The sequence below is a fragment of the Ylistrum balloti genome, unplaced genomic scaffold (genome assembly GCF_031769215.1).
Source record: "Ylistrum balloti isolate Yb309-2 unplaced genomic scaffold, AGI_CSIRO_Ybal_v1 Utg370410, whole genome shotgun sequence".
Classification (NCBI taxonomy): domain Eukaryota; kingdom Metazoa; phylum Mollusca; class Bivalvia; order Pectinida; family Pectinidae; genus Ylistrum; species Ylistrum balloti.
The window spans coordinates 76,098-94,755 of NW_026782279.1; the positions used below are offsets into that span (position 1 = coordinate 76,098).

Here is an 18,658-nt window from a genome sequence, read left to right on the forward strand (position 1 = left end):
AATAGTACACATTTGTTAACTTTCATGCCTGGGAGGTTTCCACTAACCCTTCTGAGAACAACACACACATGTTAACACTCTCATACCTGGAAAGTTTACACTAACCATACTGAGGACAGTACACACATGTTACCACTCGCATACCTGGGAGGTTTACACTAACCATACTGAGGACAGTACACACATGTTACCACTCGCATACCTGGGAGGTTTACACTAACCATACTGAGGACAGTACACACGTTACCACTCGCATACCTGGGAGGTTTACACTAACCATACTGAGGACAGTACACACATGTTAACACTCGCATACCTGGGAGGTTTACACTAACCATACTGAGGACAGTACACACGTTAACACTCGCATACCTGGGAGGTTTACACTAACCATACTGAGGACAGTACACACATGTTAACACTCGCATACCTGGGAGGTTTACACTAACCATACTGAGGACAGTAGACACGTTAACACTCGCATACCTGGGAGGTTTACACTAACCATACTGAGGACAGTACACACGTTAACACTCGCATACCTGGGAGGTTTACACTAACCATACTGAGGACAGTACACACATGTTAACACTCTCATACCTGGAAAGTTTACACTAACCATCCCCAAAACTGCATCCAGTTGTTTGCTGGGATTACAAATTTACTCAGTCCTGACAAGATTACAATGACATAGAACCATGATTGATAAGGGTAAGTTAGTGATGTTGTCATCAAACATAGACGATATGCTGAGTAAAGGTGTCAGCCAAATTTAACTCACCAACTTAACGAACCCATAAACATGATCCACATTGACTTAACGAACCCATAAACATGATCCACATTGACTTAACGAACCCATAAACATGATCCACATTGACTTCCAAACCCATAACATGATCCACATTGACTTAACGAACCCTTAAACATGATCCACATTAATATTTCTGACCTAAAAATGATCCCTATTGTCATGAAAATACTAGAGAAAATTTCATTTAGAAAGTTTACCTAATACACTGACATAGTTGGTTGTTAACAATATACAAGCCTGCCCACATCTACCTCTTCTTCGTAAAATAACAAACAAATGATATTTCATTGCCCTGTATATACCCACCTCCTGACTTTGAGTACTATTGTCTCATTCATAACATTTCCAATTTTGTTTAGTCTCATTCATAACAGTTCCAATTTTGTTTAGTCTCATTCATAACAGTTCCAATTTTGTTTAGTCTCATTCATAACAGTTCCAATTTTGTTTAGTCTCATTCATAACAGTTCCAATTTTGTTTAGTCTCATTCATAACAGTTCCAATTTTGTTTAGTCTCATTCATAACAGTTCCAATTTTGTTTAGTCTCATTCATAACAGTTCCAATTTTGTTTAGTCTCATTCATAACAGTTCCAATTTTGTTTAGTCTCATTCATAACAGTTCCAATTTTGTTTAGTCTCATTCATAACAGTTCCAATTTGTTTAAAGTTCTTGGTCAGTTTTAATCTCAACACCATTTGTTTTTTTGGATGGAAAAAGTTGTAGTATTCCAAGGCAGTGACTTCAGTGTCTCGTTAAAAATCATGTCACTTCAGCATCTCTTTCTATTCCTACAAACTTCAACTGTTCAGTTGGTCCATATCTGTCAAAGGAAGAAAACTCCAAATATTTACTTTCTTTATCAAATCACTATCACATAATAAAATATTTTACAAAACTTCTCTAATGCCCCCCCTCCTCCCCACCCCCTTCAATGGAAGGGAGGCTATCAAAACAGGTCTGCAATAAATCTAGGTTTCAGAAGATGCTCTTTCTCGATTAAATTCAAAGATCAATATTTTAATAAATTTTTGATACTATGGGAAAATGTAATACACGAAAATTAGGCCTACATGACACATAAAGCTAAACAGTTGATTACTACTTAGAGAATTTACTCAGTCTGGGACAATTCTTAAAATTTCAAATAACCTACCTATAGTCAAAAAAGAGTTCCTCTCCAGACTGTATGGGACGCTTGGCAAAGATCCCAATTCTGTGGTCGCCATTCACCATCATTACTTTAGCATAACAGTTAGGATTGACCGAGTGGTTGGCAAAGCGGATCTTGTTTCCTTTCCTGGTAGCATCCACCACAAAATCTGCCACGGGGAAACAAAAATAATCCAAACATGAAACCATAATGTAATCTTCAAATGTTCCAAACTTGTTTCAAAAATTATCTTATAAATCAATAGATAATATCCCCTCTCCCTCCCAAAAAATTCCAAAATTCCCTAACTTTCACATTTTTTTCATTGGTTTAAAATTTGCTATTTAAAAAATCATTTTATTTCCAGGTCAGAAAATACATGTTTGGTCCTTTCAATTATAGCTGCTGTGAGCTTTATCAATCAATTTTATCAATCAATTCAAAATTACCAAGCTAGATTTCCTTAAACTTAAAAGTCCCAGTAATCTTTGTCAATATTGAAAGACTCGGTAAAACAGACTATAGTATACCATTGTTGAGATTAAACAGGAAGCTACACATGTACTTGTCGTAGACTTTTCCTCGTCTATCAGCCTCATCTTGAGATATTATCTACAACAATGAAGATTCAGAAATGACAACAACATGTCCAAATAAGGAGAGGACTTCTATAGGCTATACCTGCTGCCCAATTCCTACTGTCGTTAAATCTTGACAAATAAAATCATTCTGAAATGTAAAGTTCAATCAACAGTAAGACTTATTTTCCTTAAGAATCAAATTAATCTGACATCATGTGTAATTGATGGTATTACAATATAGATAGTTCACCTCATCCTCGACACTCCAGAGGTTACGATCACTTTGGCTCTCTGAACCTCTGGAACTTGTCATGACAAAATCAAAGGAACAAACAAAGGTAATTTATTCCAGGAAAAAAAAAATGACCACAGCCTTCTGAAGATTACATAGGAGCAACACCCAACTTCTGAGTCATTACGATTTACCGTAATGCAACGTCGAGATTCGTTTGATGTACATCTGAGGATCAAACTAGTCTTTTCAGCTTGCCCACAAGGTGTTGCACATGGAACCTTCAGTTTTGCCATGACATATTCCAGAGGTCCAAGGAGTGAAAGTGACTGTAACCCCAGGAGTATCGAGGATGAGTTCACTTGTACCTACTACCACTAGGATCTATAACTACTACAATCATGCCTTATGATATGTAAGGTTTTGTACTTACCTCTCCACAGTATTCTGATATAAATTCATTCTTTTCTGCTGGACTTTTTAAGAAAATCCCCCATCCTGCTACATCTGATGGAGCTAGTAGTAGTCGCTGAAACAAGTAAAAAAATTGTTTATTGGAAAAACCAAAAATTTCAGTAAACATAATTTACTTCATGTGCTCAGCAATTTTCATAAACATTAAATATGTTTCGTAGCATATTGAAAATCTTTTGACTCATAAGATTTGTGTATCTTCTTATCTCAGCGATCCCATGAATAAAATAAATAAAACAAATATTTATTTTACAACAATTCCGAAACAACCTTTAAACCTATATTTATCACACTTGTTTGTCCAGCTGGAAGCACAGTGCTGTCTTACTGTTGTAGGAAACCAGAGTGCCTGGGGAAAACCCATGTGGTCCGGTGGGTGACCCCATATCTTTTCACATCCATTCCGGGGATCAAACCCCGGATGGCTAGGTGAAGGGTAAGTGGGTTACCAATACGCCACCCAACCCTGGTCACCTCAACAGGACAATTCTATTATCTCCCTTCACTTTCGTATGTGGAGAAGCCACAGGTCTTCTCCCAATATTCATATTAAAGCATTTGCAGTTAAATCTTGACATTGACTTCCACAAATGAACCAGAAATCACATTAACCTATCAAGTGACAACAAAGATGAGAAAATATATCACTTAAGTTTTTCCAATACTATCATAACAACTGATTAACTGTATTTCATTTTCAAATTCACAGCTGATCAAATTCACAGCTGATCAAATTCACAACTGATCAAATTCAACCTTCCACAGTATTGATTCTTACCTTTCTTAAACCCCTCTGTACACTGACGTTCTTACAAGATATCTTAGTGCTGTCACCAAAATGATCTGAAAATAACCAAACCAGCCATTAGGAATCCCATTGTCAATAACAAAATGCTTTGTGTCAAAAATCAATGAAGTAAAGCACATTGCATCCTTTCAGTATCAAACAAACTAACTGATGCCAAGCTTCAGTTTACTCCTGTTAAGCTGTTAAATACCTTGATATTAATGCTATAGGATCGTGGCTTGAATGCTGTACACTTTCAGCTTGTTGAGGTACAGATATTTGTACTGATCAAACATTTATGTCACACTGAGATAAAGTCTGGTGACTGATTACACTAACAAGAGAAATCACGTTACCTGCCCCACAGGTCTGACACAAGTCTGGGTCGCACTCCCTAACAGCAAGGAAACAGGGACATTGTTTTGTGTTACATTGAGCTTTACACCTACATCCAGGGAAGCGGTTCTCACCTGTTATAAAATAATAAAAAAAACTTACATTACAGGTATGGCAAGATAAGCAGTTCTCATTTGTCACAAACGTAACACATCATAGAAACTTTACCTCAAATATATTAATATTTCAAGCAAAAAGTTTTCAGATTGTCCCAAAGTCTCATTATTGAAAAACAAAAATATTGCACAAGAACCCATTTAAGCACTTAGAATTAGTGTTGGGAATTGGTTGAAATTTCCTGATCGATCATCAACTTTGTGTAACCGATCGATAATCGATCAAAATCGATTAATTCTTAAGTGTCTGCTTTTGGATATTATTCAAGTCTTAATACGTATTTTGTGTTATGTTTTAACAGCAATTTACGTAATTACTAAAACTGTTGTACCTACACCATCATTTTGTGTGCTTGTTATTCGTTTATTGCACAGAATACTTTTTAATATAAACAAATGTCGTTTTTTTTAAATAATTTTATTAATGTTGAAAATAATTTCAATGTTGAAATAATCTATTTTCATACATCACGATGATCGATTACAGATTTCTTAATCGATTAATTGATCAAACATCTCAAACAAGTGATACTCGATTAACTCGATTAATCAGAACAACACTACTTAGAACACTTACAATCACCACTACACTGACAAAACTTTTCACAGAAATTTTGAGCGAGTATGCATGGACAAGCTTCATCACAACGCAGACCAGGGTGATCACAAGGCTGATAGTTATAAACTGTCTTTGTAGAGGAATCCTTCTTAAGCTGAATCTTTCTACAGTGCATGGACCATAACCTGCCACAGAACAAAATCTCCATTGTATTTACTGAAATATTTCCAACCCTTCTAGAAGATATTGAGCCAACCAAAAATAGTCATTCAAAGTTCAAAGTGTTGAAATGTTCTTTAACAAAATAGTCATGACTTAAAAATTTTTGAGAATTTCCAGAAGACACATTGGTTGTTTTCATGTATTTGAAAAGTGATGTTTCAACTAATTTCTTCATTGATGTTAAAAAACAGATAAAAAAAAACAACAAAAAGCAAAAACTGGAGCTGATTGCCTCTAGAGCAGGAAAATTCAAGAGCATTATATTGACGATACCTGTGTTTCTTTTTTGTTTTCTTGCGCGGTGGAGTTTGAGCTTTGTCCTCCCCGACATCTGGAATATGTGCTGCTTCCTTCTTAGCAAAGTCATACACCTGTGTCAAATAATGTTCAGATTTATAGTGAAGTCATACGTCTGTGTCAATCATGTTCAGATTGTCTCACAATTATGAATTCATTATTTATTCAGAACAGGTATCAAAACCTGTCTAACACTACAATGTGAACAAAGGTATTTTTGTGCTGCAGAAAGAAAACGTTTAGTTTAAACAGCATTTTATTCAGTATTTTAAACAATATTACACATACAGATATATTACAAATGGGAATAACTGCACTTATTCTCAAAAACCTGCATTTTGACTGCTTTAATTGACAAAAAACCCTCAAAATTGATAGTTTTACTGTATAGCATGTGTGATTTGAGTCTCTAGAATCCTCCACTTATAGAATAGAGGGTCGAAGGGAAACGCCCTGCTTCAACTGCCTTAAACAATTTAGTCTTCATCCTATAAGATTTGGCATATGACATACAGTGGAGTAATGAATCTAGCCACATCCATGTACTCCACACAATTGTTTTCAACAAGTCCCTCCTGAACATCAACAAGTGATTGGTCAGAAATTAGGCGTCCGTAATTAGGGTCAGTTTCAATAATCAGGTAAATACAATGCTCAAAGATGTCTAAATGGAATTCTGTAATTTTATCCTATTCATTCAAGGTAAAAGTAATTTTTCATGGGTTATGGTTTTCACTAATTTGGAAGATGATATGAAATCATAAAACACACCTTGAAAATAAAAATTGATAAAGAAATTATCAGCCTGTTTCCATGAAAAACATAGTGTTTCTACTTTAGTTCATCTTTTAGTAAAAAACTAAAAATATCTAAACAATAAAAAAAACAAGGCAAAACTAAACTAAACGCAAATACAGAAGTAAATTATTAACATGACTGGCCAGTAGAGACTGGCTATTCCCCATTACTTCAGCGCAAAAAGACTGTTCTTTACCTTACTCCCCTATAGATTGGCTGTTCTCTACCTTACTTCAGAACTGACTGACTGTTCTCTACCTTTCTTCAGAACTGACTGACTGTTCTCTACCTTACTTCAGAACTGACTGACTGTTCTCTACCTTACTTCAGAACTGACTGACTGTTCTCTACCTTACTTCAGAACTGACTGACTGTTCTCTACCTTACTTCAGAACTGACTGACTGTTCTCTACCTTACTTCAGAATTGACTGACTGTTCTCAACCTTTCTACAGAACAGATTGTCTGTTCTCAACCTTTACAGAACAGATTGGCTGTTCTCAACCTTTCTACAGCTGAGATAGACCGTTACCACAGTACTACTTTACCTGTTTACAATTCTTGGTACTAATAAGGCGAGCTATGGCGCAGTAGTTGTTCCTATACATGTCGTGAAGAACACGGAATAAAGACTCATCTGCCCCTGTCCAAGCAGGCGTGATCCTTGCTTGCTTTTTTGGCACCAAGAACTCTGCAAAACAGAAGTTATTTAACATTTCTCAGAGCCTTATTTTTAGGATTCATAGTTAAATCAATCATCCAAAGAAATAATTTATTACTTCACCTGAAACATTCCTCTGTAATCAGTGAAGAAAGTAAGTTTACCCCTTTCCTTCATGATATCACCAAACATCTTTTTACAGTAGACTAATTAAAAAGGATTTTGAAAATATCTACTAATTAACTTTGTTGATGTTGTTTTGTTTTTGTTTTTTTTTTTTTGTTTGTTCTATTTTTACATCAAGTCCAAAAATTTTTTAAAATAGATTATCTAAATTTACAAGGAACAAATTCCAGTCTTTTCGGACCAAAAAAGACAAGAGAACACAATCAGCAAAATATTGTACCAACATCATCCAGTACTTACAAGGGGTTTCACTGCTCTAATAGTTCTGTATTGTATACCAGAAATGACAGGCTACACTTAACAGTAAGTTCTTTCTAATAAACCAGAAATGACAGGCTACACTTAACAGTAAGTTCTGTCTAATAAACCAGAAATGACAGGCTACGCTTAACAGTGAAACTACCAGCATTACTTCTCAGATATTTCTGTCTGGTGGATCAGAAATGAGAGGCTACACTTAATAGTGAGACCACCAGCATTACTTCTCCGATAATTCTGTCTGGTGGATCAGAAATGACAGGCTACACTTAACAGTAAGTTCTGTCTAATAAACCAGAAATGACAGGCTACACTTAACAGTAAGTTTTGTCTAATAAACCAGAAATGACAGGCTACACTTAACAGTAAGTTCTGTCTAATAAACCAGAAATGACAGGCTACACTTAACAGTGAGACCACCAGCATTACTTCTCAGATATTTCATCAGAAATGAGAGGCTACACTTAATAGTGAGACCACCAGCATTACTTCTCCGATAATTCTGTCTGGTGGATCAGAAATGACAGGCTACACTTAACAGTAAGTTCTGTCTAATAAACCAGAAATGACAGGCTACGCTTAACAGTAAGTTCTGTCTAATAAACCAGAAATGACAGGCTATGCTTAACAGTGAAACCACCAGCATTACTTCTCAGATATTTCTGTCTGGTGGATCAGAAATGAGAGGCTACACTTAATAGTGAGACCACCAGCATTACTTCTCCGATAATTCTGTCTGGTGGATCAGAAATGACAGGCTACACTTAACAGTAAGTTCTGTCTAATAAACCAGAAATGACAGGCTACGCTTAACAGTAAGTTCTGTCTAATAAACCAGAAATGACAGGCTACGCTTAACAGTGAAACCACCAGCATTACTTCTCAGATATTTCTGTCTGGTGGATCAGAAATGAGAGGCTACACTTAATAGTGAGACCACCAGCATTACTTCTCCGATAATTCTGTCTGGTGGATCAGAAATGAGAGGCTACACTTAACAGTAAGTTCTGTCTAATAAACCAGAAATGAGAGGCTACACTTAACAGTAAGTTCTGTCTAATAAACCAGAAATGACAGGCTACACTTAACAGTAAGTTCTGTCTAATAAACCAGAAATGACAGGCTACACTTAACAGTAAGTTCTGTCTAATAAACCAGAAATGACAGGCTACGCTTAACAGTAAGTTCTGTCTAATAAACCAGAAATGACAGGCTACGCTTAACAGTGAAACCACCAGCATTACTTTTCTGATATTTCTGTCTGGTGGATCAGAAATGACAGGCTATACTAAACAGTAAGATCAATGCTCTGATGAGTATAATTTACCAGGTGCATCATTGCTCTCCTCTCCACTGCTGGGCCCTCCGTAGTATTTCCTTTTTTTGCCAGCTATTGGTGAACTAGTGCCACATTCCCTTCTCTCCAGTCTATCTCCTTTCTCCCACCTCTCCACATCAGCGATAGTAAGCTCCTTTTCTTGTTTAATACTGATCTGAAATAGTAATTAACATTCAGATTTTTAGTAAAGGGAACAATTTATGTTTATTATTAAAACAGGAAGAAGCCTGAAGGGGACAAAACAACTCCACAAAGCTGGATTTGGCCACTCAAAGGTTTTTGAATTTTACACAAAATGGCCACCTTCTTTTTCTAACATTTACAAAACACCTCTGAAAATGGTCTTTTGCTCTCAGCTCCCAAGATTTTTCCCTTTCATCATATAAACTAGTTTCTTTACATTCCAGATTGGTAAAACTTTGTATTCTTATTGAAAATGGAGGAAGGAGCCGATGCCAGTCCAGTAAGTAAGATAGGATCCTCAGGTTGGTTAATCACTGTAGGGTGGATACCGAAAGGTATGCAGGGAGTCACTTAATAATATAATTAAAACATTGTAGTAGAAGTGAACTCAACATCAACCAGCTTCAAATGGTTAAGTAGTATTGCACCTACTTAACCTTTTGAAGCTGGTTGATGTTGAGTTCACTTCTACTACAATGTTTTTTTTGTATTCTTATGATATAACATCTATTTTGAAAAGGTCAACTGATTATCTATCTTATGTTGTTATAAAATAGGAAAATTGCAATCTTTAATACCCTGGTTTAAGTAAGAACTTATAACAACTCTATATTTTTATTGATGCATTTGTTCTAATGTAATTTTCGATCCATTTTAAGTGTCACCATTAATAACTGTTGAATAGCTCTGCTGATTGGTGTCCCCCTAAAATAGAGAGTGATATTAGTAACCTCTGAAGAAGTGATGGGAAATTTAAACCTGATTATCAATTAAAACAGGATAGGATTTTCATGTAGTTAATTTATTATATAATAGGATGAATGTGTGTTCAATAGACATAGAATGCATTCTCTCTGTGGCAGTAATGTTTTCTTTCTAGTCATTTAAAATCTATAATACGTCACTCACCTAAAATTTACATAAGAATGAATATTATTGGCTATTGGCTTCTATATTACACGATATAAATTTTGTTTTTGCTAAAACACAAGAAAGTATTAAGGTTCAAATGGTCGATTATGAAAATGAACAAACGATCATCACATCAGTTGAGGTTAAACAATTAGATAATTATATAGATCACTACGATTAACCCTGTGAATGATGATAAACACCAACCATATGTAGGTAGCAGTCTAGACCACAGGGATCGTTCTCTGTACGAGCCTCCGGAATTTTTCTGCTCAGCATGCTCGGGGTTGGATGGTATGCTGCAAAGGAATTGAGTGTATTATCATACTATTAATCTAATACTTTTAAGTGTTTGCTCTCAACACAAATTTCACATTTTCGTTTTTGGAATTTTGAATGACATGCAGTGGTATTGGTCATGGAATAAAAAGTTATCATTTCATAAATTCAAAGGGATGAGTGTCAATTTAACATCTAATATTTCATCTTGATTTTTTGTAAAACATTCATAGATAATTTTATAATTCTACAAAAATAAACCTTCCTTGAAACATTTGATTAGAAAATACTTACGATGTAAAAAGCAGTCGTACTTGAAACATCTCCTACAAAACAGGGTGTGGAAGGAATGCATAGTCTGTGCTCTAGGGACTGACTGGGCATTAGGACCATCAATGTTGGGTGTACACTCAGGAGGCAGAGCGGTCGAATCTCTAAGTTCTATTAATTCCCGGTATCTAAAACACAAACAGATATTTTGGGTGATTTTGAGGACTCTAATTAAAAATCTTACACAAATTCAACAAAAAAAATGATTAAAAACTCATTGGACTTTCAAAACATCTTAATTCACTTAACCTTGACATGATCAGTCTCACTAAAACCTTACTTGTCCTTTAGAGAGTCAGTTGTGCCTCTCTCTGGAAACTGGCTGGATATAGCTTCAAATATCATATCACTCGGGAACACACTTTTTGTGAGGTCTTCACTGCATTCTGCCATCCCTGTAGATTCTAAAACTCCAACAAAAAGCATTTTGTATATTCACTGATGTGCACACTTTTTAATCATCAAAAATAATAATTACATTGGCTATAAAAGCTCAATAATAGAGAATTCAGATGAAGATATGTGTGGCTCAATCTCTACCCAGAACAGTTTGTGTTTCAGGTGAAGATCTGAAATGTGTGTCTAGATCTCTACCTATTTCAGCTTGTGTTCCTGAGAAAGTTGAGAACACAGATCATAATCGATGGACGATGTTTAGTGGCTGTACCTTATCTGATGTGATGATTGATTGTAACTTTTCAAAATGGATTATATGTATGTTAATATTATCTTGTATTTTAGCAAAAACTGAATTCATGTAATGCTTTATTAAGATGACAATCCCAAATTATATTCATTCAAATGCAAACTCTAGGTAAGTGAGGTATAGTAACAGGAAAAGAAGAGAAAAAAAAGCTTTCACTTTCTACAAATATTAAATTACTGATACATTGCTGATATTTTCACTCATCCCTTTCAGGGCTCTCAATCTGCCAGATTTGGGGCCAAATATCGGCCACATTCCTAATGCAAAATAGAATTTTTTTCCCAATTTAGACCCCAAGTTTTCCCAATTCTAAGGAAAACACCCTTATTTTTCCCAATTCTAAGGGCCCCGGGCCCCAGTCCCAAAATGGGGTGTGAGAGCCCTGACTTTCTTTGGTGACATCACATATGACATCATTAGCTAACAGTACAATAGCAATAATATAAATTTATGTAAGAGGTGGTTTTGATGAGGGGTAATTATGCTATAAACCGCAACATATAACTACTTCGAATACTTTCAGTTTAAAAGTCTATGAATGACCTAAAGACTTTGAAAATTAGTTTTCTTTTACAAACTCCCACTTTTGGATAAATATCACACCCCTAGGGAACTTATTAAATTTCTTTGGACTTTGATGAAAATTTGACAAGGAAATATTATCACTATATTACATTATACATTATATCACAAATATTACACAGAATTTACCTTCTAACAATAGAAACTGTAAGGAACTAAAATAACATAGCTCTATGATGTCTTATTGGTTCCATTTATACATACCTTTGTGTTCTGCATCTTCCTGGTCAGGGTCAGGATAATTGAGCCACAGGGAATTGACAAGTTCTACAAAAGTCTCATCATCTAAACTATTGGAGTTTTTCTCTCCGTGGACTTTTCCATCATAGTTCTTTAGGAGTTCCTCGATAAAAGCTCCATCCTTATCTAATATATCGTCACCCATATATGGGATGTTATGAAGAACAGTTTCATCTTCAACCTGTTCACAAAAGACAAAGGTTTAATTATTTAATTTTACACATTTCTAACTTACTATAATCATCGACAACTAACCAAAGTCTGGTAATTTTAGCTATAAATACAGTCAAACATGACTTAGCATCCACCTGAATTAAACTTTCTGTCATATGTGATCACATGACAATCACATAAATAAGCTGTGCTTCCCAAACTCAAGTTAATTCATGATGCCTATCATAATAAACAAATCTAACTTGTCTGATGTTTTCATAGAACCTGTATTAAGACACCACCTGTTATATGTGACCTTATCTATTGATTCCCTTTGAAGGTTACAGGTGACACGTTTGACTGCAGTTACAGGCGACAGGTTTGACTGCAGTTACAGGTGACAGGTTTGACTGCAGTTACAGCTGACAGGTTTGACTGCAGTTACAGGTGACAGGTTTGACTGCACTTGCAATTTAGAAAACACAATAAAATCTGTTTACTAAAACTATAATTATAGTGATCTTGTTTGTTCACCTAAATAAAATTTGCTGTCAAATATTATTTACTGAAATCTGCACTGAACATTCTTACCATGTAGTTCTGTTGTAATTGAGCCCAACTGTACATGGTAGGGATGGGCTTGACAATGTTCATCACTCGTAGAGAAACAGACATGGTTTGATTAAACATACCACTCTTTACCTCACACTGAAATAAAGACAGGTTTAAATTAATCACATTTACAACATATACTTTAGTATCAACAACATAACATAAAAAATCTCTTGATGTAATTGGGAAATTTTCCAATTACATGATCATACATCATCATTTCTCAAATTATCAACAATAAAATGAAAAAAAAAGTTATTCATCAAAGCACTGTCATTTAAATTAGTAAACCAGGTGGATGTTTTCAATTCTTAAAAGCTAATTACATTTTACAGAAATGTTTAAAACTTGTTTACAGAGCAAAATCATTTTTTGTGAATCATTATTCATCAATAGCTGTCATAGCTTCAAGAACATTTTGAAAATGACTGTCATCTAATAAGAGTCTGCCATTCGAAAGGTTCACGATGAAAACTCTCCAAAACTCTAATGATGGTCACCATTTTCTACTCTTAGTGACAAACGTTAGAAGAAATATATTTCTTCACTACACCAATATTTGCAACAACCACATGATTATGATATATATCTACAGAATACATGGTCAGTGTCTTAAAATATAAGCTGAATTTTGACGAGGATGAAGAGAGACAAAAGCGACAAGTCTGTGGTAAGCCAATTTTGTCTTTGTGTCCAGAGCAAAATTGTAGCTTATATTTTCTGATACTTACAAAATATTCAACTTATCCTGCAACATTTACTGAAAATTCAGACTATTGGAAGTTTCAATTTGTTCGGTCTTTTCAATGTTCCTTAATACCCAACTTTGATGTTACAATGAATTTTCGAAAAAAAATACTCAACAGAGAAATATAGTTCCACACCACCATGGATATAACAAGCACTTTCCGTTTAGTACTGTAAATAAACTTGTTTGTTACACCAAATATAACTGCTTATTTAAACATTATACATATTTTACATTCAATATTGAAGTAATTCAGAAAAGCATGTTAAAGTATAGCTGTTTTCCATCACTGCCGAATACAGCAAAAGTATACTTGGTAGGTGTATTCCGACAATGGCAGCGCAGTTGCAGGATAGATATCACTATCTGAATGCTGACCCTGGTACATGATGCTTAAGGTTTGTTCTCATTATAGTTTTTGTAGAAGAAATTCCAAATATTTACCACAATACATAAAACAACACAGAAATCATGGACAGTCTGACTGATAGTGATCAATCAACAGTTTCACAAGTCCTTTTCAACTTGATAAAAAACAATGGGTCTCACAACGTAACATTGAAGTATTTCTAGAAATACTACAAGTCTCATTAGGACTCGGAATATGTAGATTTATCACAGCTGATATTGTATGTGGCTATTTGATGTAATCAGATCTCACAGCGAGGCTGAAACCTTTTGTATTCATTTAATGTAATGCCTCACAGGTCAATATCCACATCACCTTATCTCTGTTTTCACTGATGAGTAAAGGAATTTTTGAATATACAACATACTAAACAAGTACTGTCATACCTTTCTAGTTACAGGAACATGACTAAAGGTCTCTGGGGTATGAAGTGACTGGATTGGCTGTTGTTTTAACCATCCGCTGTTTACCTCCTGTTGTTGATTGATGAACTGTCTGTTCAAGGTAAATGCAGTCTGAAAAATACAGCTTTGGCTATGTAGCAACATCATACATAAAATATATCTTAAGAAAATATTCAGCATTATGTGACATAAAGCAATGACAATAGTAACATATTCTGCAGATTACTTGTATCGTTCATTTGTGTGCCAAACACATTTGTATCTCATTTAACCATATACCCTTTCCCCCAACCCAAAAAAAAAATAAACAAACAAACAAAAAAGTACATCCAAAAACAAACAGTACCTTAACTTCATCTGCTCTTTTGAATCGTTTTAAATGACGTATCCTCATAAATTCTGATCGAACACGTTTTTTCCAGTCAATGACATGTTTCTCTCCAGCTTCACTCTCTGTGTCTGTTCCCAGTAATGTAGACTTCATTGTGGAGTCTACAGAATCATGAGTTGTCACAGATATGGTCTCAATGTCTGCCATCTGTAAAAAACAGTTTTAAAAATTAAAATGTCAACTACATTGAAATTAGAATTATCAGAAAAAAAACATACTGACAAAGAATAGAAATTCCAGTCGTCTACAAAATACTAAACTTGGGTTTTTTTAATTTTTAGATAATTATCAAATCTAACAGAGTATATGGACAAATTAAGGTGGATATAACACCCTTGTGCATGTTTTAGACAATTAAGCTATTCAATGCTGACTGTTCATAATTTTTGGACTCTTAGATGGATACTTATGAACTTTTCCTTGACATTCAAATTGACATTAAATTCATATTTCACGTGTTCTCATCATGTCACCCAACTTGATTCTTTTTCTTTTTTTTTTTTTTTTATTATTCTCTCTTTTTTGTATGACCATCAACATAATACCCAGATCCTAATAAGATTATCATCACATACCCAGTCGCTTGCCTCTCAACCAATAGAAGACAAATAATGTGAATATGCGATATCTACACAATATCATCTGCTTTTATATGTTATAAGCAATGTTTGTTGGTAGTGAGTTATAAAAATAGCTATTGAAATATATTTTGTCCTTCTCGTGATGTAGTCGTGCATACAATTGGGTGTTGAATTTCTCTAAAACAGTGACGGAGTCTGATGGATAAGATGCGACCCCACAAGAAGCTGAGCGACAATGTAATGCAACAGGCATTCTCTCATCATCGTCAAAGGTTTCTTATTTTATGATATTCACAAACCACGTATACAGTTGGATGAATATGGGAAATGTAGGACAGAAAAGCGTCAAGTGTCATTCGCTAACTCGAGAGAGGACAGAAAAAAACATATCCTAAGGTACGAGGGGAAGAATTCATTTTGAAAGTTGAAACGTGCGTAAGGGCTACATCCACTTTATCGATGATGTACAGTAATCGATAAAAGCTACAGCGGCATTCTAGAAATCAAACTAGCCCATCGTGTTAAAAGATATGTGAAACAATGTAGCGTATTACCTTTGTAACAAAAGTATGGCTGAAATCACAGATAATTACAAAGACGGCATCACATTGTTAGGAAACTGCCGCCACCTTGTCCAAAGTGCCACCTAGCGGTGACATCATTCCGTTCGGAACAACCAGAGTTTTCATAATAAACAAAGACGTATCAAAAGCAACCCTTGATACTCTATAGTCTGTTTCAATTATTGTGTAAAAAGGAGGGAAATATTATTCTACTATGTAAAGCACTCTCTCTCCTATATATCAGAACTGTAGATGCTGATAAGTATGACCAACGAATGATTATGTAACGTCATGGGATATAAATAGATTCGGTTGAAGATGCCAGCGGTACCTATGTTTAGTTTACACGACCCTTTCCCTGAAGACGACTGTTTAAAATTTCACACTTTATCATAAAACACAATAGCAAACATCCAATATTTCTCTCCATTTAAAACAAGTTTTTGTGAATTATTAGAAATGATTTATTTATTTCATGTTTCAATTTTTCAATGTAGCCAATTTTCAACCAATGTTTGATAAGTTCCATTGAGGGTATTGTCTCATTGAGGTTTCAATATGTAACATAAATTATGATATTGCGGATTATACTTGAGCCGAGCCTCCGGTTATACGCATATATTGGACTTACTTTTGAAATCTCCAGTCAATATGAAAAATTGAGAAAAGTATATAGAATTTTAGGGTCATTGTAATTTCCCATCAATATATTTTACAATCCTGGACCCTCAGCAACCTAAGTCTCTAACGGAGCTGTGTGATACAAACGGAGAAAACAGCTGTATGATACAAACGGGGAAAACAGCTGTGTGATACAAACAGAGAAAACAGCTGTATTACACAAACGGAGAAAACAGCTGTATGATACAAACAGAGGAAACAGCTGTATTACACAAACGGAGAAAACAGCTGTATGATACAAACGGAGAAAACAGCTATATGACACAAACGGGGAAAACAGCTATATGATACAAACGTGGAAAACAGTTGTATGATACAAGCAGAGAAAACAGCTGTATTACACAAACGGAGAAAACAGCTGTATGATACAAACGGAGAAAACAGCTATATGACACAAACGGGGAAAACAGCTGTATGACACAAACGGGGAAAACAGCTGTATGATACAAACAGAGAAAACAGCTGTATGACACAAACGGAGAAAACAGCTGTATGACACAAACGGAGAAAACAGCTATATGATACAAACGGAGAAAACAGCTGTGTGATGGAGAAAACAGCTGTATTAACAAAGAGAAAACAGTTGTATGACAGAGAAAACAGCTAACGGGGAAAACAGCTGTATGAAAACACTGTATGACACTAACGGGGAAAACAGCTGTATGACACAAACGGGGAAAACAACTGTATGACACTAACAGAGAAAACAGCTGTATGATACTAACAGAGAAAACAGCTGTATGATACAAACGGAGAAAACAGCTGTATGATACAAACGGAGAAAACAGCTGTATGACACAAACGGAGAAAACAGTTGTATGATACAAACGGGGAAAACAGATGTGTTAGTTTGCTTGTTAATACAGAAAGGAATCGTAGTTCCGAGTGAGACATCTTCTGTCTTCGGGTTGTCATTACCCAGCACCTCGCAGTAATGTATGTTATGGCATTGTCACAGCCCGAATAAAACAAAAAGCACATACATAAAGAAACAAATAGGCCTCATAAGAACATTCACATTTTTAATTGAAGTTTGAATGTCAGACAATTCCACAGCAACTTTTGTTTTTATTTATTTTTTTTTTTTATTTTTCTCTAATGAGTTTTTCTTTGTGCTTCATCTATTTTTTTTCTTTTCGTTTTTTTTTTTCTTTTAAGCTCGGGATTCTGTGATTATATATTTCAATTACATTGGATTCTGCTACTTTTTCTGAAGTAAAATGTATTCCGTTCTAAGTTCTCTTAATAAACATTTGTCCTTGAAATGGTTGGTTGTTAGTAATTGGTTGGTTGCCCGCCCTATGAGCAGTGTCAGTAATTTTGAGGTGGATTTTCTGTAGTTACTGGTGGCTACGTCACTGAACAACTGGTGGCTACGTCACTGAACAACTGGTGGCTACGTCACTGAACAACTGGTGATTACGTCACTGAACAACTGGTGGCTACGTCACTGAACAACTGGTGGCTACGTCACTGAACAACTGGTGGCTACGTCACTGAACAGCTGGTGGCTACGTCACTGAACAACTGGTGGGATGCATATGGCTATTCCACGGTAATCAGGTGTCCTCGAAGTCCGGAATACTACCTAGTTTCCTGATGAGAAGCCGAGATAGCACACACGTACTTCCGGGATCTCCAACTGGAGTTGTAGAGTCTGATTCGTGTGGTAATTAGACTAGGAGGGTTATTTCGTTTATTTTATTTTGTTTCTTTGTTTGTTTGGACGTTTATACGAGCCTGGGTACTGTTAGGAATCAAACGATTGGATTGAAAAAATATCAGTTTACACAGATCACGTGAGAGCGGACCATGAATGTTACTCTTTATTTCAGTGAAGGTCAGAATGCAGCGGAAAGGTATTTCCTTTACACCATTTAGCTGTCCAGATTTAGAACAAGTTTAATCATGTATAGTAAAGAATGATGAATATTCTGTTGTGAAAATAAAGCTGTGTCTTCAGGTGTTACCAAAATTGATCTGAAAAAGGTAAAATTATCTCTTATGGAAT

At 35.3% G+C, this 18,658-nt stretch overlaps 1 protein-coding gene across 1 annotated transcript; it reads right to left on the minus strand.

Annotated features, from left to right (window-relative positions):
* Nucleotides 1–867: 867 nt before the first annotated feature.
* Nucleotides 868–16,028, minus strand: LOC132554488 (histone-lysine N-methyltransferase EZH2-like). Its single transcript, XM_060218799.1, has 18 exons — nucleotides 15,958–16,028; nucleotides 14,778–14,969; nucleotides 14,414–14,542; nucleotides 12,850–12,966; nucleotides 12,070–12,286; nucleotides 10,858–10,981; nucleotides 10,542–10,705; nucleotides 10,176–10,267; nucleotides 8,862–9,027; nucleotides 6,978–7,120; nucleotides 5,609–5,706; nucleotides 5,132–5,298; nucleotides 4,399–4,512; nucleotides 4,034–4,098; nucleotides 3,215–3,310; nucleotides 2,499–2,580; nucleotides 1,972–2,137; nucleotides 868–1,638 (listed from the first exon to the last, which is right to left on the minus strand). The coding sequence occupies exons 2-18, from the start codon at nucleotides 14,967–14,969 to the stop codon at nucleotides 1,578–1,580; spliced, it is 2,193 nt and encodes a 730-aa protein (XP_060074782.1). The 5' UTR covers nucleotides 15,958–16,028; the 3' UTR covers nucleotides 868–1,577.
* Nucleotides 16,029–18,658: the final 2,630 nt, after the last annotated feature.